The sequence below is a fragment of the Vombatus ursinus genome, unplaced genomic scaffold, assembly GCF_900497805.2.
Source record: "Vombatus ursinus unplaced genomic scaffold, bare-nosed wombat genome assembly UNPS02001287.1, whole genome shotgun sequence".
NCBI lineage: Eukaryota > Metazoa > Chordata > Mammalia > Diprotodontia > Vombatidae > Vombatus > Vombatus ursinus.
The window spans coordinates 17,294,332-17,319,800 of NW_020941065.1; the positions used below are offsets into that span (position 1 = coordinate 17,294,332).

At 56.3% G+C, this 25,469-nt stretch overlaps 2 protein-coding genes across 9 annotated transcripts; one reads left to right on the forward strand and one right to left on the reverse strand.

The window, feature by feature from the left end:
• The first annotated feature begins 2,409 nt into the window (after positions 1 to 2,409).
• On the forward strand, positions 2,410 to 12,659 carry GAS2L1 (growth arrest specific 2 like 1). Of its 6 annotated transcripts, none has more exons than XM_027864551.1 (7): positions 2,410 to 3,254; positions 4,019 to 4,215; positions 4,431 to 5,152; positions 8,922 to 9,029; positions 9,341 to 9,437; positions 10,244 to 10,502; positions 10,909 to 12,659. In XM_027864551.1, exons 3-7 carry the CDS (start codon positions 4,448 to 4,450, stop codon positions 12,116 to 12,118), a joined length of 2,379 nt encoding a protein of 792 aa, XP_027720352.1. In that variant the 5' UTR covers positions 2,410 to 3,254; positions 4,019 to 4,215; positions 4,431 to 4,447; the 3' UTR covers positions 12,119 to 12,659. The 6 variants fall into 6 exon arrangements, with proteins under 6 accessions (XP_027720352.1, XP_027720371.1, XP_027720361.1 ...); XM_027864570.1 differs by having other exon boundaries at positions 4,019 to 4,158; XM_027864560.1 differs by having other exon boundaries at positions 2,410 to 2,668; positions 3,079 to 3,254; positions 4,019 to 5,152.
• A 981-nt stretch (positions 12,660 to 13,640) lies between these two features.
• On the reverse strand, positions 13,641 to 24,553 carry RASL10A (RAS like family 10 member A). Of its 3 annotated transcripts, XM_027864614.1 has the most exons (4): positions 24,356 to 24,553; positions 17,944 to 17,958; positions 17,768 to 17,889; positions 13,641 to 14,318 (listed from the first exon to the last, which is right to left on the reverse strand). In XM_027864614.1, exons 1-4 carry the CDS (start codon positions 24,551 to 24,553, stop codon positions 14,048 to 14,050), a joined length of 606 nt encoding a protein of 201 aa, XP_027720415.1. In that variant the 3' UTR covers positions 13,641 to 14,047. The 3 variants fall into 3 exon arrangements, with proteins under 3 accessions (XP_027720415.1, XP_027720406.1, XP_027720397.1); XM_027864605.1 differs by lacking the exon at positions 17,944 to 17,958 and having other exon boundaries at positions 17,768 to 17,892; positions 24,335 to 24,553; XM_027864596.1 differs by lacking the exon at positions 17,944 to 17,958 and having other exon boundaries at positions 17,768 to 17,892; positions 24,239 to 24,553.
• Positions 24,554 to 25,469: the final 916 nt, after the last annotated feature.

The following is a 25,469-nucleotide window of genomic DNA, read 5'->3' on the forward strand; positions in this document are numbered from 1 at the left end:
TTTGCCAAGCGATGAGCTCACCCTGTTCCCCCCAGCAGAGACTGAGGCTCAGCTGCTTTGCTGATCAGAGGACTGGGTGGGTCCCAGGCCTGGAGGAATGTGAGAAGGACCAGCAAACACAGTGAGCCTCCCTCTCTGCCTGGAGCGCTCAGACTCCTGCTTCCCTGGGGCTCTTGGGCCCAGAAAGATAGAACGAGCCCAGAAGAACAGTGATCATAACTAATAATTAAAAACAGCAGCCCACCTTTATATACAGCTTGAAGGTTGGAAAGTGCTCTACAGAACTCCTTACCATTAGGAGGCCTGGCTTTCAGAGCCTACTGGCTTTGCCCCTAGGAGGATAATGGAGGCAGAGGGAAGGACCCTGGGTCTGGAGTCAGGGGTTCCATCCCTGTCAGATGCCAGGCAGGTCACTTCACGTTTCTGGGCCTCAGTTTTCTCATCTGTACAACCAGAGGTTTGGAATTCATCTCCACTTCAATTCAATCGTCATTTATTAAGTGCCTACTATATGCCCAGTCATTATGCCAGGTCCTGGGGATGCAAACACAACAAAACTGTCCCTACCCACAAGGAGTTTCTTCACACACAACATAATTTTTTTGGGGGGGAAGGGGACAAAAAATGGGAGGGATCAGGAGTTGGCACCCAAGCTGGGTCTTGAAGGAAATGAGAGAGCAGGTAATTAGGCTTAGGGGAAGGCCTGTATGTACAAAGGCAAGAAAGTGGTTGATGGAATGTCACCTTCCGGGGCCAGCAAACTTATAGGTTGGTCTGGCTGGAATGGAGCCTTCTCAAGGGGTAGTAATAGGAAATAAGTCCGTCCAGGTGGGTGGCAGAGCTCCAGATCGGGGAGGGCTTGAAACACAAAACAGAAGCATATACATTTAATTTTAGAAGCAAGAGGGAGCATGAAGCTTCTTCACAGAGCAGTAACATCAGATTTTTGCAAATACTAGTCTGGAAGCCCAGCTTTACCTTGTCTTGAAATAATAGAGCCCCAGGTTGGAATTAAGATTCAAATCCCACCTCAGAGGCTAGTTCTGTGATCTAAGGTAAGCCCCTTTCACCTTCAACCTCAATTTCCTCACCGGTAAAATGAGGATGATACTTTCACTTAAAATGAACATTCTGACAAGCATTTTTGAATGTGTCCAAGGCACTGGGAATACAGAGCCAAAGGGCTCTTGAGTTTAGAGAAATGTCTGAGGATGAGGGTTTGGCAAACCTTGAATGATACAGGCCCTGCCAGCCATAGTCAGGGGCAGTGACATCCCTTCAAAAGCCTGATGGAAAACAGGCTTGCTAGGAGCCCAGTGGTACCCTGGCAGACTAAAACCCTGATTGGCTCCTGGCTCCCCACCCCCAGGGGTCAGCAGCCCGGGGAGACGACACCCTAGAAACCTCCCACAAAGCTGCCCTGGGCTCCCACACAGGCCTGGTAGGCCTGCCCACCCCCCACCCCCTGTCCCTAGCTGCCCCAGGGATGCTGCTGGATACTCCCCACTCCCCCAACCTTCCCTCCCAGCATCTTCCCCCAGGCTCCCTCTCCCAGGGGCAGCACCGCAGATGGCCACATTTCCTAGGAGCTGGTTGGCTGGGATCTAGTCCCTCCTTTTCTGTTTGAAAATAAGCCCTGGTGCTGTTAACCCTGTGCGGGGGCCTCAGCTGCATCTGCGATGGGCAGGGGGAGGGGGAAGGGGGGGGCGTAGCCGCCGTCCTGATTTCCAGCCCGTTCTCATTTCCGCGGTCAGTCAGCAAACCCTGATTTCCATCCTAATTACAATGGCGATTTATTTATACGGTACATTAGGGCTGGTTGGCAAATGTGTCATTTCGCTTAATCCTCACAACCACCTAGGAAGTAGGTGCTATTGTTGGCCCCATTTTACAGATGAGGAAACAGAGGCGCAGAGTCAAAGCTGGACATTTTCCATCACACATGATGCTTCTTGAGGTTAAAGGGGCATTTTCCATCCCGGCAGGTTTGGGCCCTCCCCCAGTAGGATGTAAATTTCCTTTGGCCTGGGCCCTTGGAGTCAGGCACTGAATGCATGCTTGGGACAGCAGGAGGCCCCGGCCGCCTCCCAGCCCAGCCCTTCTCCTCTTATCACCCTCCCAAGGCCAAACTGGTCCAGGCCGGAGGTGACCAAGCACAGTCCCTTCCTTCCTCCTCAGGCCCCCAGGAAAGGGTCCCGTGGCCACCCAAAGTATCTTTTTTCCTGAGCGGGTGTTGAAGGGAGGCCTTTGAACAGGCTGTGCCTGGCTGGCCCAATCTCCATCCATTCCCCTGCTGCCCCCAGGGGAGTGGGGATGAGGGTGGGTGGGGATTTATTGGCCTCAGACCCAGGACCTCAGACCCCACCCCACCTCTCTCTCCCTCCCTCCCTCCCCCCCGCCCCGTGTCTGTGTCTGTCTCTCCCTTCTCTCTTTCCAGCCAGAGGCAGACAACGAAGGAGCCGGTGGAACGTTGAAACTTGCTCGCGGCCCAGGGCGTGACTCACCTCCAGACACATCCAGCCAGAATCCAGCCCTGGGGAGGGAAAGGGGGCGGGGAGGGGCCGAGGGGGAGGGGGCCCAATTACCTCACTGAGTTATTAAAGTCATAGTGTCCCCTGCCTCGGCGCAGGCTGGAGGCAGGTTAGAAGAGCCCTGAAGGCCGAGGAAGGTGTGGGAACGTTTCCCCTCCCCCTAGGCTTGGGGGAAGGGGCCTGAGATAGTGACTTCCCCCACTCCACTCCCACGGACCGGGAGCTTAAGGTGGAAGTCTGATTAGCTTCGGGCGGGCTCTGGGCAGAGTGATAGGAGGAAGCGCCGGGAAGGCTGGGGGCGGGTGGTGGTTAGCTCCTAAGGACTCCGAGGTGAGTGGGGCTGCTCAGCTCCGCAGGAGGGTGCAGGCGGCTTCCAGTTGCCAAGCCTCTCCCACTCAGCCCGAGGCAGTGACTCTGTAGGGCTCCACGTCTGGGCTCCCTCTGCCACGGGGACCTCATCCCCACGCCTCCACCTGGAGCCCCCTCCTGCACCTGGGAGGAGACGAGGGTCCGCTCTGGGGCTCTCACGGTCCTCTGCGCTTCCTAGGATGAAGGCGCCCCGAGCCCGGAGGGGTTCCGTCTACAGAGCGCACTGAGATCCGTGGCATCGGCGCAGGGGCAGGAATTCAGGGCCGGGGGCCGGTCCCCCTGGCATTTCTTCTCCTCTAGCTGCGGTCCCTGCGGATAAGGCGCTTGGAGATCCACGGGCACCTCGGGGCACAGGTGGGCGCGGGCGCGGCCCGGGGGTCTCCCCGTCCCCGCTGCTGGCCGGGGGGGAGCTCTGGGGGGCCCCCCGGCCGGGAGCTGCTGCGCGGGGCGCGGGCCCTTTAAGTGATGCGCGCCCGCCTTCTCTGGTCCAGCTCCAAGTTCGGGGGGGGGGGGGGGGGGGGGGGGGGGGGGGAAAAAAAAAAAAAGAGGGGGGGGGGGGGGGGGGGGGGGGGGGCCGGGGCTTTTCGGGGCTGGGCTTCTTTCCTCTTTCTGCCGGTGGCGGAGGCCTGACTAGCCAGGCCCAGCCTGCGCCCAGCCCGGCGCGCCTGGGGGGAGGCCCGGAGGGCGGCCTGGAGGCGGGGGCCCGAGCGCAGCCCCCGGGGCGCGGCGGGGCCCTCGGAGGACCCCCCCCGGGGCCGCGGCCAGGGTTCCCTGGGGCTGTGGCCGGCCATGCGCTGCCCGGGCCGAGCCGGGGGCCCCCTGGCTGCGGGCAGCGCTTGGAGATCTCGGTGGGAGAGCAGGATGAGGCAGGTGAGCCCAGAGAGCTGGGGGGGAGGGATACTCAAACCGCAAGGTGTCGGGAGCCTGGGCCCCGCCTGCGCAGAGACCCTCCCGCCTCCGTCTCCAGCCCCCTGCCCAGCTGGAGAAACTGAGGCTTCCTGGAAGGCCCCCACCTCGGGGCGTAGGTGGGAGAGCCCCAGCTCCTCCCGCCTGCCACCTTCCCCCACCCCAGCTCCTCAGAACAGCTCCGGCCCCGCCCCTGTCTGTTTCTTTCCCAGGCCCCGCCCCCAAAGAGCCAATCGATCTAGCCTGGGAGAAGGTGGGGAGCCCACCGCGGTGTTGGGGAGAGACGCAGAGGAAAACCTGATCTGAGGAGCTCACGGGCAGTGGGAAGAAGCCCCAGGAGCCAGAAATCAGGGTGGACTGTTTTCGTGGTGACCTTGTTCTAGTCACATCCCTCTGGCCCTCAGTTTTTGTATGTGAAATAAAGGAGTTGGAACTGATTCTCTCCAAGGCCCCTCCCAACCCTGACACCCCCTGTTCTAGGTACTAAGGTCCATCCCTAGAAAGGGCCTGAGGCACCCCTGCGGTGGGCGAGAACGAGACCTCAGCCCGCTCTGGCAGCCCCTCCCTGGGGTGCCCCTTCCCCTCTCTCCATCCTGGGGCTGACTTGTTTCCCTCTCCCCGCAGCTGTGAGGGCCCCAGTGATGGCCAGCAGCCCGGCCCCAGCCATGGCAGAGAAGGAGAAGAGCAGTATTCAGTGCTCAGCCTCTAAAAGCATCCGGCCCTTCCGCTCCAGCGAGGAGTATCTGGATGCCATGAAGGAAGACCTTGCTGAGTGGCTGAATGCCCAGTATGGCCTTGCCGTCCCTGGCGGTGGCGGGGGCTTCCTGGAGGCGCTGGAGACCGGGGCGGTGCTGTGCCGCCATGCCAACAACGTCAACGGCATCGCCAGGGACTTCGCGAGCAGCCACCCGGAGGCTGCCGGCCGCCTCCGCTTGCCTTCCAGGGAGGTGGTGTTCCAAGCTAATGGAGTGGCCCCGGGCTCCTTCCTGGCCCGAGACAACGTGTCCAACTTCATCGCCTGGTGCCGAGGAGAGCTGGGCATCCCGGAGGTTCTGATGTTTGAGACGGACGACCTGGTCTTACGCAAGAATGAGAAGAACTTTGTGCTTTGCTTGTTGGAGGTGGCCCGTCGGGGCTCCAAGTTTGGGGTGCTGGCCCCGATGCTCATCCAGCTGGAGGAGGAGATTGAGGAGGAGCTGAGGGACCAGGCCAGGGAGCCGGGGCCTCCCACCGCTGGGGTCGAGGACCGGGACCAGCGCCCGGCGGATCCGGCCTCCGGGATTGGGGCCTACCCCAGCCGGGGACCCAGGATGACCCTGTGTGACCTCCGAAACCTCGATGAGCTGGTGAGAGGCGCGCAAACCGCGGGCACTGCTTTGTGGGGGAGTGTTGGAAAATAGCCGTGAGCTCGAAGCTTTGGGGGTCCCGACTGTCAGTGCCTCAATGTCCTCTAGCCAGCTTCCTTTAGAGCTCTTTATTCTAGGATCCTACCAACACTATGTCACTTTGGGTCTCAGTTTCCTCATCTGTAAAATGAGCAGGTTGGATCACATGACCTTCAAGGCCTCAAGGGATGTTCTCTGAGTCTATCCTTCTCCTCTCTCTTCCCTGAGCCCCAAGAAATATGCCCCACTCCTCACCAACCCTGAGCCTCATAATGGCATGCCAGAGACCTATGATGATGATAATAATAACAATAGCATTTGTCTAATGCTTTAAGGTTTGCAAAGTATTTTATGTAGATTACCTCATTTGATTTCACAACAACCCTGTGAGTTAGGTGCTATTATTATCCCCATCTTACAGATGAACAAACTGAGGCAGGCAGAGAGTGATTTGCCCAGGGTCCAACAGTTAGTAAGCATCTGAAGTCATATTTGAACTTGAGTCTTCCCGACTCCAGGCCTGACTGTCCGCTTCCCCACCTAGCGTGGCTTGGTGTAGCGATTGTTTTAGGGGCAAAAAAGAAGAGAGGAGAGGGGGGGCTCCCGGCCTCCTGGGTCCTTTCCGGCACTTAGCTCACAGAGGTGATTGTGTTCAACTCCCAGCTGAGAAACAATGAGGGTCCCCGAGAGAGGGTGAGATTTGACCAGGCTCACACAGCAAGTTACTAGTGCAGCCTGAACTGGGCCCTCCCAGCCTGACAGGGACCCAGGGGCGAGAGGCCCCCCGCTGAGAGGGGCAGCAAGAGAAAAACTCCCTGCCCAGCCTACCTGGAGACTTCAGGCCTGGGAGGGGCCACCATCCGCCCTACCAGCTCCCTCCCTCCTGCTCTCCCTGTCTCCCCCACTCCTCAGGGGGCCAGGCACTCTTGGTGACTGGTTGAACTGTTGTTTTGTTTTTTTTTTTTCCCCCCCGGAGCCACCGGGCTACAATGAAGCCTTCAGGGGAAAGCACACCTGTATTTTTAGCTCCTCCAGACCAGAGTAGACTTTGGGGGATCCTTGGGCCTCAGGCTTTCTTTCCAGTGGGGGCTTTGCAGCCTCAGCCCCCTGGCCTGAGACCTGAGAGAGCCCAGAAGCCCAGGGCAGACAGGCCAGGGCTCGCCCCCAGGCTCCCGGGTACCCAGGCAGTGAGTGAGTGCCCGGCGGCCCCAACTGCTCCAGGCTTGGCAGAGGTTGGGAGGGCAGCCCAAGTAAGTGCTGCCAGACAGCCCCACCTGCTTATTTCTTTCCAAGCCACGGTGGCGGTAGCCATGGAGAGTCAGGAGATGGGAAAGGCCCCCACTGAGACAGCCCAGCTGGGCGGGGACACACAGACAGCCTGGGTCCCAGGGCCAGGCCTCTTCAAGAGCTTTTGAGCCAGGCACAGCAAAGGGGACCTCCCTCACGCATTCCCTGGCCTGCCCTGAGACTTAGTCGTCCAGTCATTCAACAAGCAAGCATTTACTGGTCTCAGAGCTCCATACTGGGCAACTGGGTAGCTTTGGGGTATTTTTACGGGGCCTCTGTGCAGACTCTGTATTAGGGTAGGCTAACCCCTGGCAGTGTCTCTGTGTGAGCTAGATGGTATCCCCTCTGAACTTTTCTGATGCTATCAATGAGGGAGAACCCCAGAGCACTGGGTAGCCCCACACTTTGGTCTGTGGTAGACAGCAACTGTACAAAGTGAGAGAGGGAGGAAGGAAGGAAGGAAAACTTGTTAAGCACCTACTATGTGCCAGGCACTGTGCAAAGCACTTTAGAAATAGCTCGTTTCATCCTCACAACAACCCTGCAAGATAGGTGCCATTATTATCCCCACTTTAAAGTTGATGAAACTGAGGCAGACTGCCCAGAGTCACACAGCTAGTGTTTGAGGTCAGATTTGAACTTGGCTCTTCCTGACCCCAGACCTAGCGCTGTATCTGCTGAACCACCCCAGCTGCCTCATAAGGAGGCTGAGGGTCTCGAAGACAGGAGGGCAAGGCCAGTTTCTTCCCTCCAGTGACCTGAGTTTGTGCCAGGCCCCAGGGTTAGGGGGTAGAGAGTGGTCTGAAGGGCAGTCCTTGGGTCCAGAGGTGGAGAGCTGGGGAGGAAGAGAGATGAAGGGGGACAGCAGAGTCTGGCCCCGGCCCTTGTGGTCTTGTCAGGAGAAACAGCCCATGGAATCTGGGATTCTGCTGGGTTTTGGAATGAGCGGTCTTGGGGAACTCATGGCTTTTATGGACATAACTCATAACTGAAGCAGTTGGGAAGGAGGAGGCTTGGATTCTAATCATTATTATTTTAATTTTCATAGCGCTAGAGTTGGGAGAGACTCGAGAGGCATTTTCCAGGGGAAGAAATTAGGGCCTAGAGAATTTGAGAGCCTGAGTCATACCCAAGTCAGTCCTGATTCCAAACCCAGTGTTCCTGTCTCAACCTTGCATTCATGTCTTCTCTCCCTGCTCCTCCAGGGGCAGGCATTTCAGAAAATGTACTTTGGGAATCCTGGAAAGCCCAGCTTTTGGAGGCTCACAAGGGCCTCCCAGCTGCCCTCAGGGGCATCTCCTGACCTGGCTGGGAGATAGGACTTACTCACCCCAGGAGATGTTAGAGAGATATGTCTCATGTTCTCCACCTTTGAGAAGAGAAACCAGCAGTCCTGACAGAGAGGCAGTGGGAACACAACAGGAAGACACAGAAGTCAGAAGACCTGAATTCAAATACTGCCTTTGCCCCATGATAATAGTAAATAATAATAATAATAATAATAATAATAGCTCCTACCACATGCCAAGCACTATGCCAAGTGCTTTAAAAATATTTTAATTGATCCTCGAGACCACTGTGGGAAGTGGGTGCTATTATTATTCTCATTTGGCAGATGAGGAAACTGAGGCTGAGAGAGGCCAAGTGCCTTGCCCAGGCACTGTCTGAGGCAGGATTTGTTCTCAGGTCTTCCCGACTCCAGGCCCAGTGCTCTGTGCACTATGGGTTCTAATCCTGGGCTTTGACACTATCTGTGTGGTCTTTACCTCCTGGGGCTCTATTTGTAAAATGAAAAATTTGGACCAGCTGGCCACTGAGGGCCCTTCTGGCCCTGTGTCTGGGATCCTATGAGCCTCTTAGCTCCCAGTTCCCGAGGGCTCAGCTTCTCTCCAGCGATGGATGGAGGAAGGCGGGAGTGGAGGGAGGGACCCCAAAGTTCTCCACACCATCAGATTCCCTGACCGCCTGTATCTTCCTTTCTCAGGGGGCAGGTAGTGAGTGGAGGGGAAGAGGCTTTCTAGCACTGAGGGAGAGATCAGGGACCGTGCTTGGGCCTTCATGGCACATCAAGCCGTTGGCCACTCCCATCGGGCCATCTCTCCATCTCCTTGGGGAGGCCAGGGAACCGGGCAAGAGAATCTAGACACCGTCACTTTCTTCCAATGCCCAGGAGAAGCATCCAGCTAATCCGGGTCCCCAGATGCGTCTCCTGCGCCCCCTGGCCATCTGTGCCAGGACTAGGCGGCCAGAGGACCAGTCTCCAGATGTCCTTGAAGAAGAGATCAGACACAATCTAGGTTCAAGGCTCCTCCTCCCCTCACCCCCATCAGTTTGGCTCCTCTGAGACTTCCTCCTGCCTCTTCCCCAGGCACTGCGGCCCCCACTCCCACCCCCACCTTGGGCCAAGGGGAGATCTTGACCTCTGACTCCTCTGTCTCCGCAGGTTCGAGAGATTTTGGGCCACTGCACCTGCCCAGACCAATTCCCCATGATCAAAGTGTCGGAGGGGAAGTACAGAGTGGGGGACTCCAGCGCCCTCATCTTTGTTCGAGTACGTCTCTCCAGGCTGGAGTCTCTGTCCCCTAACCTGAGATCTCTGGGCCCTGGCTAAGTTAGGGCCTGGGGACAAGGGTGGAGATGCTGGCAGCTCTGGGGACATTTCTTGGGATGGGGAATAAGCCAGCTGAACTTCCTCTGGTCCCAAGACCCACACCCAGTTCCAGGGAAGTCCCTGGGCGGCTGCGGCAGGCAGCCAGGGTGCCTCACTCTTCAGCCTCGGGCACAGGGTGTGGGAAGGGGGTCTGTTTCCCTAGGGGGCTCTGGGCAGTGGGTTCTGAGAACCAGGACTTGTTTCCCCTTCAGGTCCTTCGAAGCCATGTGATGGTGAGGGTGGGAGGAGGCTGGGACACCCTGGAACATTACTTGGATAAGCACGACCCATGTCGATGTGCCTCCATCTGTGAGTACAGGGCGGGGTGTGGAGGGCAGGAGGGGGGAGGGCCCCCTGCGCTCACCTGGAGCCTCTCCCCAGCTCTGAGTCAGCCCTGGGACCCAGCCGGGTTCCTACCCCCTCCTTAGGCCAAAGCACCCAGCATTGGCCAAGCCCTGGGAAATAACCTGGTGGAAAGGGCCCTGGATTCGAAGCCAGTAGAACTGGGTTTGAATCTCTACTTTTGATGTGTGTGACCTTGGAATAGGCCTGGGATTAGAGCTATGATTTCATTGCTACAGGCACCTTCTGGGGGAGGAGCTCCCTCTACCAGGGCCCTACCTCATGGGCTTGGAACCAATGAGTGTCTTTAAAACTGACAGTGCTATTTTCTGCAGTAACTGGTTTCCTTTGTAATTCTCTGTTTTTCACTTTATGCATTTAAAACTATGATTCAGAGAAACGTCCATGGCTCTCGCCAGACTGCTGGGTTGGGGAGCTATGACAGAAATGGTTAGGAAGCCCTGTCTGAGATTTGTCTTAGAGACATCGGTGAAGTGACTTGCCCAGGGTCACACAGCCAGCATGTGTCAGAGTTGAGACTTGACAGGTCTTCTGGCTTCAAAGGCCAACTGTCCAGCAAAAGCTCTCGGCCTCAGGCTGTGAATGTGAGAACACTGGTCTACACTACCCGGTTTTGAAGGTGCTTCCACATCCAGGGGGCTAGCCCTGTGCATGGGTATTGCAGAACAGGTTCCTCAGGGCTGGAAGGGTCTGGTGACCCTGGGGGGACCTACAGGGCTCCCCGCCCTGACCACGCCCCTCCGTCTTTGCAGCACACCGGCTGCCCCAGCCTCGGGCGCTGGCCTTCTCCCCGCAGAAGGCGTCTCCGGCCCCCAGCTCTCGACCCTCCAGCCCCGGGGCTCTGCGCTGGCCAGACGTGGGGAGTCCTGCCCCAGGAGGGGAGCGCCGGGGCTCTCGGCCTGAGGGGCTCCCTGCCCGTCTTGGGGCTGGGGGAGCAGGTTCCCCTCAGGCCTCTGCGAACCCCCGGGGCCATCGGGATGGGCCAGAGACTCGACAATCCAACCCACTGAGGTAGGGCCTGGGTCAGGATTGGGGGGGAGAAGGGGGCTGGGGGAGTGAAGACTCTTGCTATCCCAATCTGGTCCTCAACGGGTTACTCCAAGCCTGGAGCTGCGCATCCGGTCGGTCGGTGCCGCAGGAAGAGAGAACCCCAGCCGCCCAGCTGTGACTCATTCCCAGGGAAAAAGTGTGGCAGGCTTCCTGTCTCCATGGCGACCTAAACTAACAGTCCAGGCTTGGGTGCAGCCCCTGCCCCCCTCCTCCCCAGCCTGGGGCCAGTTCCCTCTGGTGGGGGGAGGGGTGGCCTGCTGAGTCGTCCTCGCATGGGGAAGGGGTGGGGGGGCTTCAGACGGCCCGTGGCTGTCGGTCTCAGGAGCCTTCTCGTTCCGTGGGTCCTGTGACCCCTTGTCTCCCTCAGGCCCCGGGATCAGCTGCCCCCCAGGTCCCGCCGCTGCTCGGGTGACAGTGACTCGTCAGCTTCCTCTGCGCAGAGTGGCATCTTGGGCTGTTGCCGGGGCGAAGAGAGGTCCCCGGGACCCCGGAAGGACAGTAACAGCCGAGTGACCAGGGTCCCAGCTCCGCTCAGGAGACCCCCAGCTCACCGGAGCAAGTCCCGGGATCGGGGGCCCGGGCCCAGCCCCCGTGTAGAGGAGCGAGGTCGGCCCCGAGGTGCCCACAGCGGAAGAGATGCCCGCCTGGCCACCCCGAGCCCTGCCCGGCGGGCACGGAGCCAGGGCCGGGAGGACCAGACGATGCTTCTCATCCACCGAGACAGGGACGGGCAGCACTCGTGGGCTCGCCCCTGTGGCTCTGGCAGAAGCACCCCCAGGGCAAGGAGCCCCGCCGTTCCCCGTGCCTGGCCCCAGCCCTCCGCGGTCCCAGAGCCCCCCCGGCCCCTGCAGGTGGTAGACACCCTCTGCCAGGAACTCGAGGAGCTGGCTCGGAGCTTCCGGGCCCCCCTGGACCCACGACAGGAGCAGCAGCTGTACCGCAGCCTGGAGGAGGAATTCCTGGCCAACTCGAAGGCGCTGGAGGCCGAAGGGGCCTCCCTGCCCCAGGGCCCCCAGACCACCCCCGAGCCTGTGGCCTCTGACTCTGCATACTGCTCCTCCAGCTCGTCCTCATCCTCCCTCAACTTCTTTAGCAAGCACGGCACCCCTGGAGAGGCCTCCCGCACGGGGCCGGCTCCCAACGGGCTGGCCACCATCCCCAATGGCTCAGGTGAAACGTGGGATGCCAGGGTCCCAGGCCGCCGCCGGGGCCCGGCTCTCTCCAGCTCTTCAGATGAGAGCAATTACTGTCCTGCTCTCAATGACGTGCAGGAGGTACCTGAGGTGGGCTGGAGTGAGGTGGAAATTGCGGGCTCAGGGGAGGAGCAGGGGGGGCCGGGGTTCGGGCCGGCCAGGCTCTCCCTAGCTGCAGACCAGCTAAGACCGTGTGCCCGTCCTCGGGTGGACAACCAGCCAGACCGAAAGCCATCCCGCATCCCTACCCCTCTGGCCCCCCGCAGGCCTTCAGCCGATCACAGGGCCTGGCAGGGTCTGCACTCGGCCCTCTCCGGCTTTCTGGAGCCCCTGGCTCAGGTGCCAAGGGGAGAGAGTAGGCAGGAGGAGGGTGCCTGGATGTGACCCCCTCTGAGTCCCTTCCAGACCTTGCCGCTATGGCTGGGGGGCCCCCCAGTGCCTCCTCCCTGGGACCACTGAGACTAGGGCTGTTGGCCCCCCAGCTGGGGCCTCCCCTTATGTTTGCCCCCCAGCCCCTTCTTCCTTCCTCTGTGGCCTTAGTTTTAACTGGGTCCATCGGACCCATCAGACTTCCGCTCCCTGAGTCCAGGGACCAATGTCAGGGAAAGAGGAGCGGAGACTGCGGCCGACTTTTTGAGTTTGTGGCTTTAGGGTTAGGGGGAGGCAGGTGGCCTGGGCTGGACCCCATGCCTCCCCTGTACCGTATAAGTGGGCATAGTGGATCTATTTAAATCTAATATATTGAGAGAGAGAGAGAGAGAGTATGTGTGTGTGTGTGTGTGTGAGAGAGAGAGAGAGAAGAGAGACAGAGAGCCCTAGGCCAGGCCCCAGCCCTGCTGAAGACCCCCCCACCCCCTCCCTTGCTCTGTAAGCCTCCCTGGCCCTGAGAGATTCTGAGCTGACGAGAGTAAACTAGTGTCCATCGCCCTCAGTGTGTTTATTGGGGTGGGGGGCTGGGGGGGTGACCTAGAGCTTTTCCCCCACCCTGGGTGGGCTGGCTAGAGGTGGGCAAGAATCCAAGGCATGCTAGGGATGGCATGCTAGGGCAGCAGCGTCCAGTTTGGGGCCCGTTTTTCAACTGGCCAGCTCCCCAGGGGTCCCATGCTGCCCACTCATGTCTCTTGTCAGGCTCTCTCGCTTGCCTTCCACCTCCAGAAGGGAAGGACCCCCAGGTTGGACGACGTTGCCTTTAAAGGATCATATTTTTAGCTAGAAAGAACCTCTTGTGTTTTACAGTTGAGGAAACTGAGGCTCAGAGAGGGGAAATGGAACATTGGTTCTCATGGGGAAGGCCGCCAGGAACCTAGTGAATCCCCTGAAGAAAGCAACCAGCAAAGTGAAGGGCCTGGAGTCCATGTCATAAGAGAACTCTCTGGGGTGGCAGCTAAGTGGTGCCATAATGGATAGAGCACTGGCCCTGGAGTCAGGAGGACCTGAGTTCAGATTCAGCCTCAGATACTTACTAGCTGCATGTTCTTGGGCAGGTCACTTAACCCCGATTGCCTCAAAAAAAAAAAATTCAAATCAATAAGAGGACTCTCTGAAGAAACTGGGCTTGTTTCGCACTGGGTGGGGGCTGCAGCGGGGGCCGGACGTGAGAGCTGTGGGGGCAGAACCTGGAACCATGGCTCAGAGTTGCATTGCAGGAAAAACTTTCTAATAGTCGGGGCCATCCCAAAGTGGAATGGGCTGCCTGGAAAAGGGCTGGTTTCCTTCCCCCTGGGGGTCTCCAAGCAAAGACTGTGTGACTGTGGGTTTGGGGATGCCCCAGTGCGGGCTCCTTTCCCAGGATTCTCTCTGCTATGGCTTGGTGACTCCTGGCTCTGGGACTCAGCCCATGTCACAGAGGAAGAGGTGGCGGGGGAGGGACTCAAGCTCACGCCATCCAGAGCTGTCATCCCTCCTGGTCTGAGCCACAGCCCCCAGTCCATCCCACCCCAGAGATGGAGCTGGGCCGTCCTTCTCCTCTTTATTCTGTCAGCTTTGGCCCTGAGCAGGATAGACTAGCCCTTGGGGGACACATGCGGGGTCACCCTCCCAAGCCCTGGCATCAGGGTCCTTTGTGCTGAGCAGGGGCCCTCCTGCCCTAGGTGTGGCCTTGCCTGGCCCTGGGGCCTGTCCCTTGGCCCTTGCTGTCCCATCTGGGGAGGGCCTGGCTGCTGGATTCCCGTTTGCCAGCCTCCCCCTCCCCAACTCCAACAAAGTACATGGCCTAGAGTGAGTCTTGGGTCTCCAGGGCATCCAGATGGGGCTTCCCTGTACCAGGAAAGTCTTTGGGAACCAGCACAGGGGAGTCCAAGTGGCTGGTGCCAGTCACATGAGGCTGCAGCGGTTGGGGTGCAGTGCACCCTGCAGGCGGATGGCTGGGTGGCTGTGCTTGCAGCCCCTAGCTAGGACACTGCTCAGTAGCTCCTTGAAGAGCAGAACTACGTGCCAGTTGTACTTGGCTGAGCACTCCATGTAGCCACATTTCCAGCTCTTCTTCACCAGCACAGCCAGGGCCCTTCGGGGGCTGAAGCGCTGTCGCTGCTGGTCTCGCTTGTTACCCACCACGATGATGGGGGCCTCTGGTGCTCCTGCTGGCCTGCAGGGGAACAAGAGAAGGTAGGTGGGAGCCTGTGACGACGCCCTTCCTGTCCATGCTTACAACAGACTGGGGAGGAGAGTTCCCACTGGGGGTGGAGGAGCCTTGCTAGGGTGTCTCCAAGAATCATAGGGTCACAAATCTCAATCTGGAGGCATCCAGTTAGCACAGTGGTTAGCCATCCGGGCCTGGAGTCAGGAAGACCTGAGTTCAGATCTGGCCTCAGACGCTAGCTGAGGTTAACAGGGTTAAGAGACTTGCCCAGGGTGGCTGTGCTTGCAGCCCGTAGCTAGGACACTGCTCAGTGGCTCCTTGGAGAGCAGAACTACGTGCCAGTTGTACTTGGCTGAGCACTCCATGTAGCCACATTTCCAGCTCTTCTTCACCAGCACAGCCAGGGCCCTTCGGGGGCTGATGGGTAACACCCTGGGCAAGGCCCTTAACCCTGTTAACCTCAGTTTTCTCATCTGTAAAAGGAGCTGGAGAAGGAAATGGCAAACCACTCCAGGATCTCTACCCAGAAAACCCCAGATGGGGTACCAGAGAGTTGGACAGGACTGAATAACTGGTGGCCAAGCTGGGGTTCTCAGCAGCACCCTCTTGTGGCAGCGAGAGGAAGCACAGGCCACTCTCCACCCAGGGGAAGATAGCGTCCACTCAAGCATCCTTGAATGAGGGTGCACTAAATTGTTGAAGTGACCAGCTACCTTCATCCACCATCTATGGTCTACAGGGGCTAATGCTAGAAGGTCTGGACAGGAGAACAAAATGGTGGCAAAGCTGCCTGGTATAATGGAAACTAAGTTGTAACCACTCAGTCAGAGGGCCTGAGTTCAAATCCTGGCACTGTCATATGCTGTCTCTGTGAGTTTGGACAAATAACTTCAATTTTCTGGGCCTCAGTTTCCTCCTCTGTAAAATGAGAAGGTTCCAGCTTTAAGACTGAATGAGCCAAAGAAGGGCCCCAGGGCAGAGCTGACTCCCTAGATGCCTCACTGACCTGTAGATCTCTGGGAAGAGCCCTGAACTTTGGAATCAGAAGACCTAGGCTGAAATCCTGCCTCTCTCACTTCTGGAATATTATATTCCAAGCTCTCCCCTCCTGTATAGTGGTGGACACTAAATCTTTTGTGAACCTCTGGTTCCTCAGTAGTTGACTTCTTTCTTTCCAGCTGCTAGTAGTATTTTTTCTTTGACCTGGGAGCTCTGAAATTTGGCTATAATATTCCTTGGAGTTTTTATTTTGGGGTTTCTTTCAGGAGGTGACCAGTGGATTCTTTCATTTTCTACTTTGCCTTCTGATTCTAAGACTACCAGGCAGTTTCCTTTTATGATTTCTAGAAACGTAATGTCTAGGTTCTTCCTTTTTTTTTTTTTTTGTCATGGCTTTCAGGTAGTCTGATGATTCTTAAATTATTTCTCCTCAATCTGTTTTCCAGATCAGGTGTTTTTGATTTGAGATACCTCACATTTTCTCCTTTTTTTCCCAGTCTTTTGACTTTATTTTTAATATTTTTAAATATTTAATATTAATATTTTAAAATATTCTCATGGAGTCATTCGCTTCCATTTGTGGTCAATTCTAATTTTAGGTAGTTATTTTCTCGGTTAAGATTTTGTCTATCTTTGTTCTAACCTGCTAATTCTCTTTACGTAAATTTCCATAGCTCTCATTTCTTTCCCCATCTTTCCTCTACCTTTCTCATTTGTTTTTATTTTTGTTTTTTAATTTTTAAGCAGTTGGGGTTAAGTGACTTGCCTAGGGTCACATAGCTAGTAAGTGTCAAGTGTGTAGTCTGAGGTTGGATTTGAACTCAGGTCTTCCTGACTTCAGGGCCGGTGCTCTAACCACTGTACCACCTAGCTGCCCCTTCTCATTTGTTTTTTAAAGAAGTCATTTTTTAGCTCTCTTTTCTTAAAAACTCTTCCAGGAATTCTAGTTGAATTTGTGCCCAAGCTTCATTTTTCTTTACAGATGTTTTTGAGTCATTCTCTTCTTTTGGATTTGTGTCTTAAGTTTCATTGTCTCCATAATAGTTTTTTGTTTGTTCATTCTTTGAGTCCCCTTTGTGACTTTGGACTTGATGGTAGTGGTGGGCTCTGTGCATTTCTTGGGGGGGGGATTTCTGGCCTCAGCTGCTGAGCATCTTCTGCTTTCACAGCTCAGGTTGGGGGCCTACAGGCTTTTAGTGCCCCCAAAGGGGTGCAATCCAAGGCGAGGTCTGCTTCCTGCCCTCCTGACGTGAGCTCCGCATGTTCCCGACACAGGTTTGGGTCTGTTGGCTGGGATTTGGCCACTGTTAGCCGCCCGGGAGGTTCTGCAGGTTCAGAGTGTCTCACCTGCCGGCTCCGCATTGGTTTAGGATTCCACTGCAGACTGCATGGGAGGCTAGACTGAGTCCCCTCCCTGCTCCTGGGATGAGCCCAGAGCGATGCTTCTGTTGGCTTCTGAACCTGTTCCTTGCTCAGTAAACAGCCAGGGCCCAAGACTGCCACCACCCCTAGGGGCAGATCCCCTTCTCCCTGCCCCGCCCCCGTCTGACTCAGAACTTGGGAGTGGGTGGTGGAGCTGCCCAATGGCTCCACTCCCCCGCCCTGCCCCGGTTCAGGGATTCTCTGGGATCTCTTCCTGCTCCTCGGCTTCCTGCCCAGCTGCTGGTCTCAGCTCCGTCAGTCCCTGGGCTGGAATGCGCCGTGCATGGCCCGCTCCTGGCCAGACCCTGTCCTCAGTGTCTGAAGACCTCTTTGTCTCTTTAGGCCTTGCTGGGCTAGAAAAATGACTTTTTCTTGGCTTTCCCAAACGGGATTCAGTCTGTGCATTTTCTAGATCTTTGTGGGGGAGGCTGGGTGGGAGAGCCGGGCTGTCCTTCCTGCTCCTTTCTATCTTGACTCTGCCACCACTTGCTTCCCGTGTGACCTTGAGGCAGAGAGGCACGACAGGGAAAGTGCTGGACCTGGAACTCGAGGATCTGGGGTTCAAACCTGGCCTCTGACGCTTGTTACCTAGACCCCAGGCCTCAGTCTCCCCAGCTGTAAAATGAAGGGGGTAGATGACCTCTAAAGTCCCTTCTAACTCTGAATCTACGATGCTAAGTCCCTTAACCTCCACAGGCCTCAGTTTCCCCAGCTGTGAAAAGTAAAGGTCAGGGTAGATGGTCCCTGAAGTCCCTTCATACAAAAGGACCGGCAAATCCCCCCTGTTCTGGCTCCTAGGAACGCACCCAGACCTGGGGAGGAGCTGTGCAGTAGTAATCCTAACAGCTGACCGTTACCCAGATGCTTGAGTTTTGCCAAGCTCTCCCACACACCATCTCACTGGAGTCAGGTGGGTAGGCTTCGGGGTGTCAGGTCCAGGCCGGGTAACCTGGCCTGTTCTTCGCTAGTCCCCACAACCGGCCCTCCCTGATGCCCCCAGCCCATCCCAGCCTGGGGGCTCCCCAGCCTCTCACCGGTTCTCTGCAATCTGCTGCCTCAACACTTTGACGTAGTCGAAGCTGTCTGGGCTGCAGATGTCGTAAACCAGGACGAAGGCGTCCATGTCCTGCAGGCTCCAGTCCTTCAGGTCTGGCAGCTCCTGAGGGGGAAGAAGGAGAGAGAGGGTCAGTTCCAGCCTGCGGGAAGGGACCCTGTCCATTGATCGCTGGGCCAGGTGCTCGAGGAGCAGGGAGAGAGTGTCTGTCTCTCAGTGACCACTAGAGGGCATTCACAGCTGCCCTGTCTGGACAACAGGCAGGCTGCTTCTGGAGTCAGAACAGGTTTATAGATTTAGGGCTGGTCCTCAGAAGTCATCTCTACCCCCCATATCACAGAAGAGAAACCTGAGACCCTGAAAAGGGGAAGTGGCTTATCCAAGGTCACATAGACAGCAAGAAGCACTGTCAGATTTAAATCCAGATCCTCGGACTGATCGAGCTCTCTACTAACAAGCAGAGAAAGTATACCTGGCATCTAGCATGATTGACCTAAACTGGGCAAAGCAGAGACTGGGGCTAGAGGAAGATCACTGGGCCCTGGCACCCCCAAAGAGCCGTCCCTCTCCCTGTCTGAAGGGGCTCTGGGGGCTGGGAGATCAAATGAACAGACCCTTGCTGATTCCCCACTCTGATGCTTGGAGCCCCCTGGCCCAGCTTCCAAGTGTATCTAGAGAAAGACCATCAGCTGACCACAGGGGAGACCCAGAGGATGCCTCACCCTGGGATGGACATGGGCTTTAAGTCCAGCCCCAAAGTGAGCCCTGAGGCTGCCAGACACCGAACCCTGAACCCGTTCACAGATTGAACCCTGAAACTGAGCCCTTAGCCAGGTCACAGACTGAACCCTTACTTTGTCTACAGACTGACCCCTGAGTCTGGTGCCAGGCTGAATCCTGACCCTGGCTCCAAGCTGACCCTTGACCTTGTCCACAGACTGAGCCCCAGGCCCTGGTCCGGACTGACCTCTTAGCTGCACCCAGAGCCTGGGCTGACAAGGGCCTCCACCGGCAGGGCCCCAGTAGCCCCCCGTGGGCACAGGAAAGCCCTCGATCACAAAAGCAACACCTCATATTTCTCTGAGCACAGACAGACATTCAGTCATGCAGCAAATATTTATTGCCTCGCTGCTCCGGGCTGGGTGCCTATAGGGAGGGAATGGGGAGAAGTGGGGGCCAACCAGGACACCCAGAAGGAAACCTCGGCCCGCTCCAGCCATCAGAAAGGCCTGAAAAAGGACTGAGCAGCTCCACTGGCCACTTCCCCTCTTCTGGGAACAGTTCCTGGGCCTGGAAACCGATCGAGCTTTTTCCAATGGGGCCTAAAGTCAGAAGCCTTGGCCTCAGCTCCCCACTCAGATCCTCATTCCACCTGGGTCTCACTTTCCTCCTCTGTAAAATGGGGGAGTTGGTTGGGATGAGCTCAGAGTTCCCTTCCAGATTTAAATCTATGACCCTACGACAGAGTTCAAATCCTGTTTTCTACTTGTTTTGACCTTGGGGCAAGTCACTGCATGACATGGGCCTCAGTTTTCTCATCTGTAAAATGAGGGTGTTGGTGGCTTCTGAGGTCCCTTCTGGATCTGGGATCCAGGGCTCTACTCACTAGGCCACACTGCCTTTCTTTCAGAGAATGAGAAATTAAAGCCCTAAATGGGGTAGGCACTTGCCCAAGGCTGCCTGACTAAGCAGCGATGACGCCAGATTGTAAACGCTTTCTAATATATCACATTGCTTCCCTGCAAAGGGCTGGAGATTTGGGGAGGGGGTCTTGATCTCTATTTCCGTTGGCCTAGAGGATCTTTTCTTTGCTTGCCGTCTACTCCCCTGATGCCAGGGTTGGGGGTTGGTTGTGAAAGGTCTAGAGAATGCTTTGATAATTCTCCAATTGCTCCCACAGCCATTATCTTACTCGATCCTTGTCGACAGCCTATGGGCGACACCAAGCAGGGAGTGTTGTCTCCATTGGGTAGATGTAGAAACTGAGACTCAAGTGTGTTGAACTGACTTCCCCAAGAAAGTCACAAAGCTAGTGGCAGATCTGGTTTAGAAAGCAGGTTCTTGATCAGGAACCCAAAACTCTTTGCACCACTGAACTTTAATTTCTCCTTCCCCAAAGCACATCCTGTTCCCTTCTCTGACCTGACCGCCCCTTTTGGCATCTTCACTCTCTTACTTGCCTTATCAATCTCTGGCCACTGCCTGCTTCCCTGCTACCTACAAACATGTTCATGTCTCTCCCATCCTCGGAAAACCCTCACTTGATCCATCCGTCTTTGCTATCATCCTATGCCTCTCCTTCCTTTTGTGGTTAAATTCCTTAAGAAGGCCATCTACACTCAGTGCCTTCATTTTTCCTCTCACTCTCTTCTTGAATTTCTACAATCTGGCTTCTGATCGTATCGTTCTACCAACACCAATCTCCCCAAATTTACCATTGATCTCTAAGTTGCCAAATTAAATGGTCTCTCTACAACCTTTGACGCTATTGAACACCCTCTCCTCCTTGATACTTTCTTCTCTCTAGGTTTTCAGGACACCCTTGTCTCCTGGTTCTTCTCCTATCTATCTGACTGCTCCTTCTCTGTCTCCTTTGCTAGATCCTTCTCCAGATCATGCCTACCATCCATAGGTGTCCCTCAGAGTTCTGTCCTGGGCCCTCTTCTCTTCTCCCTCTATACTATTTCACATGGTGATTTCATCAGTTCTTACGATTTCTCTTATCTTTCTGCTGATGATTCTCAGATCTACTTATCCAGCACTAACCTTTCTCCTGACCTTCAGTCTTACATCTCCAACTGCCTTTCAGACATTTCTAACTGGACGTCCAGTAGATATCTTTAACTCAACATGTTCAAACGGAATTCATTAACTTTCCCTTAAACCAAGGGTGGGGAACCTGCAGCTTCAAGGCCACACATAGGTCCTTGAGTGCAACCTTTCGACTGAGTCCAAGTTTTACAAAATAAATCCTTTTGTTTATTTATTTTTTTGCTAGGCAATGGGGTTAAGTAACTTGCCCAGAGTCACACAGCTAGTGAGCATTATGTGTCCAAGGTGGGATTTGAACTCAGGTCCTCCTGACTCCAGGGCCAGTGCTCTATCCACTGTGCCACCTAGCTGCCCAACAAATCCTTTTATTAAGAGGATTAGTTCTGTGAAGTTTCGATTCAGTCAAAGAGCCACACTTGAGCACCTAGAGGGCCACATATGGCCTTGAGGCTGCAGCTTCCCCACCCTTGCTAAACCCTCCCCATCTCCTACATTTCCTATCACCATAGAAGGCAACACCATCCTCCCAGTCCCTCACGCTCCCAACCTAGGAGTTATCCTGGATTCCTCCCTCTCTCTCCCAGATCCAGTATGGTGCCAGGGCCCAAGGATTTCACTTCTAGCCTCTCTCATCAATTTCACCTCTGCAGCATCTCTCATCAGTTTCACCTCTAGCATCTCTCATCAGTTTCACCTCTGAACTCTCTCTCTCTCTCTCTCTCTCTCTCTCTCTCTCTCTCTCTCTCTCTCCTCTGACATGGTTTCCCCTCACCCTGCCCTCATCACTTCATTCCTGGACTATTGCGATAACCAGCTGGTGGGTTTGCTGGCCTCAAGTTTCTCCCCACTCCAATCTGTCCTCCATTCAATCACTGAAGTGATCTTCCCAAAACAGATCTGACCATGTCACCTTTCCTACTCAGCAAACTCCAGTGGCTCCCTATTGCCTCCAGGATAAAATACAAAATACAAATACAAAAATACAAAATCCTCAGTTTGTTGGCTCCCTCCTACCTTGCGGGTCTTCTCACACCTTACCCCCCCCCCCACACACATCCTCTTCGATCCAGAGACGCTGGCCTCCTGGCTTTTCCACAACAAGACCCTTCATCTCTTGGCTCTGCTGTCTGGACCCTCTCCTCCACTCTGACCACTGACTTCCCTGTCTTCCTATAAATCCCAACTAAAATCCCACCTTCTACAGGAAATCTTCCCCAACCTCTCTTAATTCTAGTGCCTCTACTCTGCTACTTATTTCCTTTTTATCCGGTGTAGAGCTTGTTTGTACATTTTGTTTCCTTGTAGTCTCCTCTGCTAGATTTTGAGCTCCTCAAGGGGCAGGGACTGTCTTTTGCCTTTCTTTGTGTCCTCAGCACCTGGCACATAGTAGGTGCTTAGTAAATACTGACTGACTTTGGACCCCCAACCAAGAAATGAATAAAGCAATAAACAAGCAGTTATTAAACACCTTCTATGTACCAGCTCCTGTGCTAGGCAATGGGGTTACAGAGATGGGTATCAATCAACCAACAAGTATTTATTAAGCATCTGTGATAGACAAAGCACTCTTCTAAGCACTAAAAACATAAAGATAAAAGTGAGACAGTCCCAGCATTCAAATCACTTTCAATCTACTGAAAACCAAGAGAAAGAAAACCAAGGAATCTTTTTCTGAAATATGTGCAGAAACCCAACAAAGGCTGATGGGGGAAATCCCAAGAATGTGGCTCTTGCAACTTCGTTGAGGGCAGCAACATTTTTTTTTTCCTGCTTTTTGATCAGGCAATCCGAGTTAAGTGACTTGCCCAGGGTCACTCAGCTAATAAGTGTCAAGTGTCTGAAGCCACATTTGAACTCAGGTCCTCCTGATTCCAAGGCCGGTACTCTATCCACTGTGCCACCTAGCTGCCCCAAAGCAACCTTTTTTTGACTAAACTTCCTATTGCCCTGAGTGCCTGGGACAGTCCTCTGCATAGGGCAAGTACTTAAATGAATCTCTAGTTCTGCTGTCCTCTCACTCACTCTGCCCACTCACTCAGTGGCCCCCCTCCCAGGTGGTTGGTCCTAGCTCCCCCACACAGCAATGGCTCTACAAAGTGAGTAGGTGGGATTTGAGAGGCTTCAGGGAGTCCTTCCTGTCCTTGAGTATCTCCTCTACTTTCTGTTAGAGTGCCTGAAATCCCACCATTAGAGGTTCATGCCTTTGAGTTTTTCCTGGGGCTGCATGAAAAGCCCTGGACCTGGAGAGCAGAAAGGCAGTTGGGAGTAGACGATGATCTGAGATCTTTTCCAATTTTTCCAATCTATGTTCTAAGATAGGGACCCTTTGCCTTTGGTGGGCCATGGACCCTTTAAGCAGTAAGTCCTGGTTAAAGCCCATGGGCCCCTTCTCAGAATCGTGTTTGCAAATGCATAAAATGCAATACAGAGAATTGCAAAAGAAACCATTATATTGGAATGAAGATGTAATTTGTTTTCCGAGTTCACAGACTTTGGGGACTCCAGGTTAAGAAGTCCTATTTTAAAGGTTCTTCAGGTGTTGACGTTCTCTGTTCCACATCCCTTTCAGGCTTTCCGTTCTCTGGTCTAAATTCTAAAGTCTCTTTTAGTTCTGCTACTGGGCGGTCCCTCTCACCTCTGGTATTCTCTGTTCCAGGAATTCTCCTAGCTGTGACAAGTTATGTTCTCAACACTACCCCTCACCCTCACCCCACATGTTCCTCAGGGGAGCAGAGAGTGATGGGGAGTTCAGTGGTTCCTCTCCCTCCCCGCCCCACACCCAGACCATTGAAATGACCCATAATTATGAGCAAGAATGGAAAAGGTATTCTGTGGTCTATGTAGTTGGCAGGAGCGTGGGTGAAGGGGGAGGGAAGGGAAAATGAGTGAAGGGGATAGAATGCTGGGCCTGGAGTCAGGAAGACCTCACTTCAAATTTGGCTTCAGACACTGAGCTGTGCGGCTCTGGTCAAGTTATTTTACCTCTCTCTGCCTCCATTTTTTCTCACCTGTAAATGGAGATCCTATATCCCGGGATTGTTGTGAGGATCGAATGAGATAATACACGTTAAAAGGGCTTAAGATGCTTCCTGGCGCAACGCAGGCAATATACATATATGCTTATTTCCTCTCTTTCTGGGAGCTGCGCTCAGCCCAGTCCTCAGAGAGTGCCTTGCTGCGATCTGCGCTTCCAGAGGGGAGAAGAGAGAGCCCAGGAGGGGAGGACAGACAACACAGGCTCCCCCAAGGTGGGCGCAGAGGACACACAGGGCATTTACAGAACACACACTCTAGCAGACTCACATGGTCTGGACCCAGAATCGTGTGCAAAGGCAGGGTCCGGGCAGCACACAGACATCGCAAAGGATGCAGACACACAGGACACGTGCTCTTAGACTGTCACTCCGCCTGCCCTCCCAGAAGATACAATCTTCCTAAGGACTCCTGGCACCCCTCCCACTCCAGCCTAAGCTCTCTCAGGAATGGGCTCAGAAGCATCCTCTGCCCCCCCAGCCTACCGTAGCCTGTACACAGCATGCCAGCCCCCCCCCCCCAGGCGGGGCACCCGCGTGCTCCCTGACCCCCATCCCAAACACACAAAGCCCCCCAGCCCCGGCACATGCGTGCCCCCGGCCCCCAGCGTTGCCCTCGCCCCCCGGGCCAGGCGGGGCTCACTCACCTGGAGGCCCCCGTCCCCAGCCGAGGAGGCTGCGCTGGTGGCGGCCGAGGCCGCGGCCGAGGAGGCGGAGGCGCTGCTGCTGCTGGCGGCCGAGGCCGCGGGGCCGGCTGCGGGGGCCGGGGCCGGGCCGGGCCCGCCGTCGCTGATGCTCAGGTCGTACACGGCGCCGTTGAGTAGCACGGCGGGCCGGTAGAGGCGGCGGGCGGCCGTGGGCCGGTGCCGCTCGGGGAAGTCCCCGTACAGGAACTGCCGGATGATGGCCGTCTTGCCCACGCCTGGGGCGCCCAGCACCGCCACCCGCAGGGTGCCCCCCATGCCCCGCCCGCGCCCGGGCCCTGGCCCCGGGGCGCCGCATGGGCCGCTCAGGGCCCCCCCGGGCTGGCCCGCTCAGGCTGCCCGCCCCCGGGCTCATGGCCCCCCCGCCGCCGCATCCGGGGCTCCGGCCGCCAGCCCCCGCCCTCGAGACGGGCAGGCGGACGGACCACCCCCCCTGCCCAGACGATAGATGGACAGACCCCCTCCCCCAGCACGCACTGATGGACAGACCTCCTTCCCGCACGGACAGATGACCTCACCTCCCGCACCCCCCCCCCCCAGGGGCAGGTGGATCCCCCGCACGACAGACAGGCAGACCCTCCCGCCCTCACGTGCAGCGGACAGACAACCTCTCCGAAGGACAGATGAGCAGACCCTGCCCCCTGCCCCCCTGCCCCCCCGCCCCCCGGCACGGACAAACGGATGGACAGGAAGGTGCCCCCACACAGACAGATGACCCCCTTCAGATCACAGACAGGTAGCCAGGTCTCCCCCCGTTCCCCAGAGTGCGCGCAGACGCTCCCCCACCACAGTCACCCTTAAGATAACTAGACAGACAGCCGCCCCAACACCGCCCGCCCCCCACTAGGACAGATGCTGGCGCCCCTTCTGATCACAGACAGACAGCCCCCCACCCTGAGCGCTCCGCAACCGGGGCAGCGGGCACAAGCAGGCGGACCCGGCCGGAGCGCGGAGAGACCCCCCACCCCCGCCCCCGCCCCCGCCCCGCCCCCCCCCCCGCCCCCGTAGACCCCCCGGCGCCCGGACGGACGGAACGACGCCCGGGGCGGCGCGGAGGGCTGGCGGGGTGTCGGGCCGGGCTCAGCGCTCGGCCCCCGGGGCTGCCCAGCTCCGGCTGAGTGGTGCCGAGGCTTCCCCGCCGCCGCCGCTGCCGCCTCCCTCCCTCCTTCCCTCA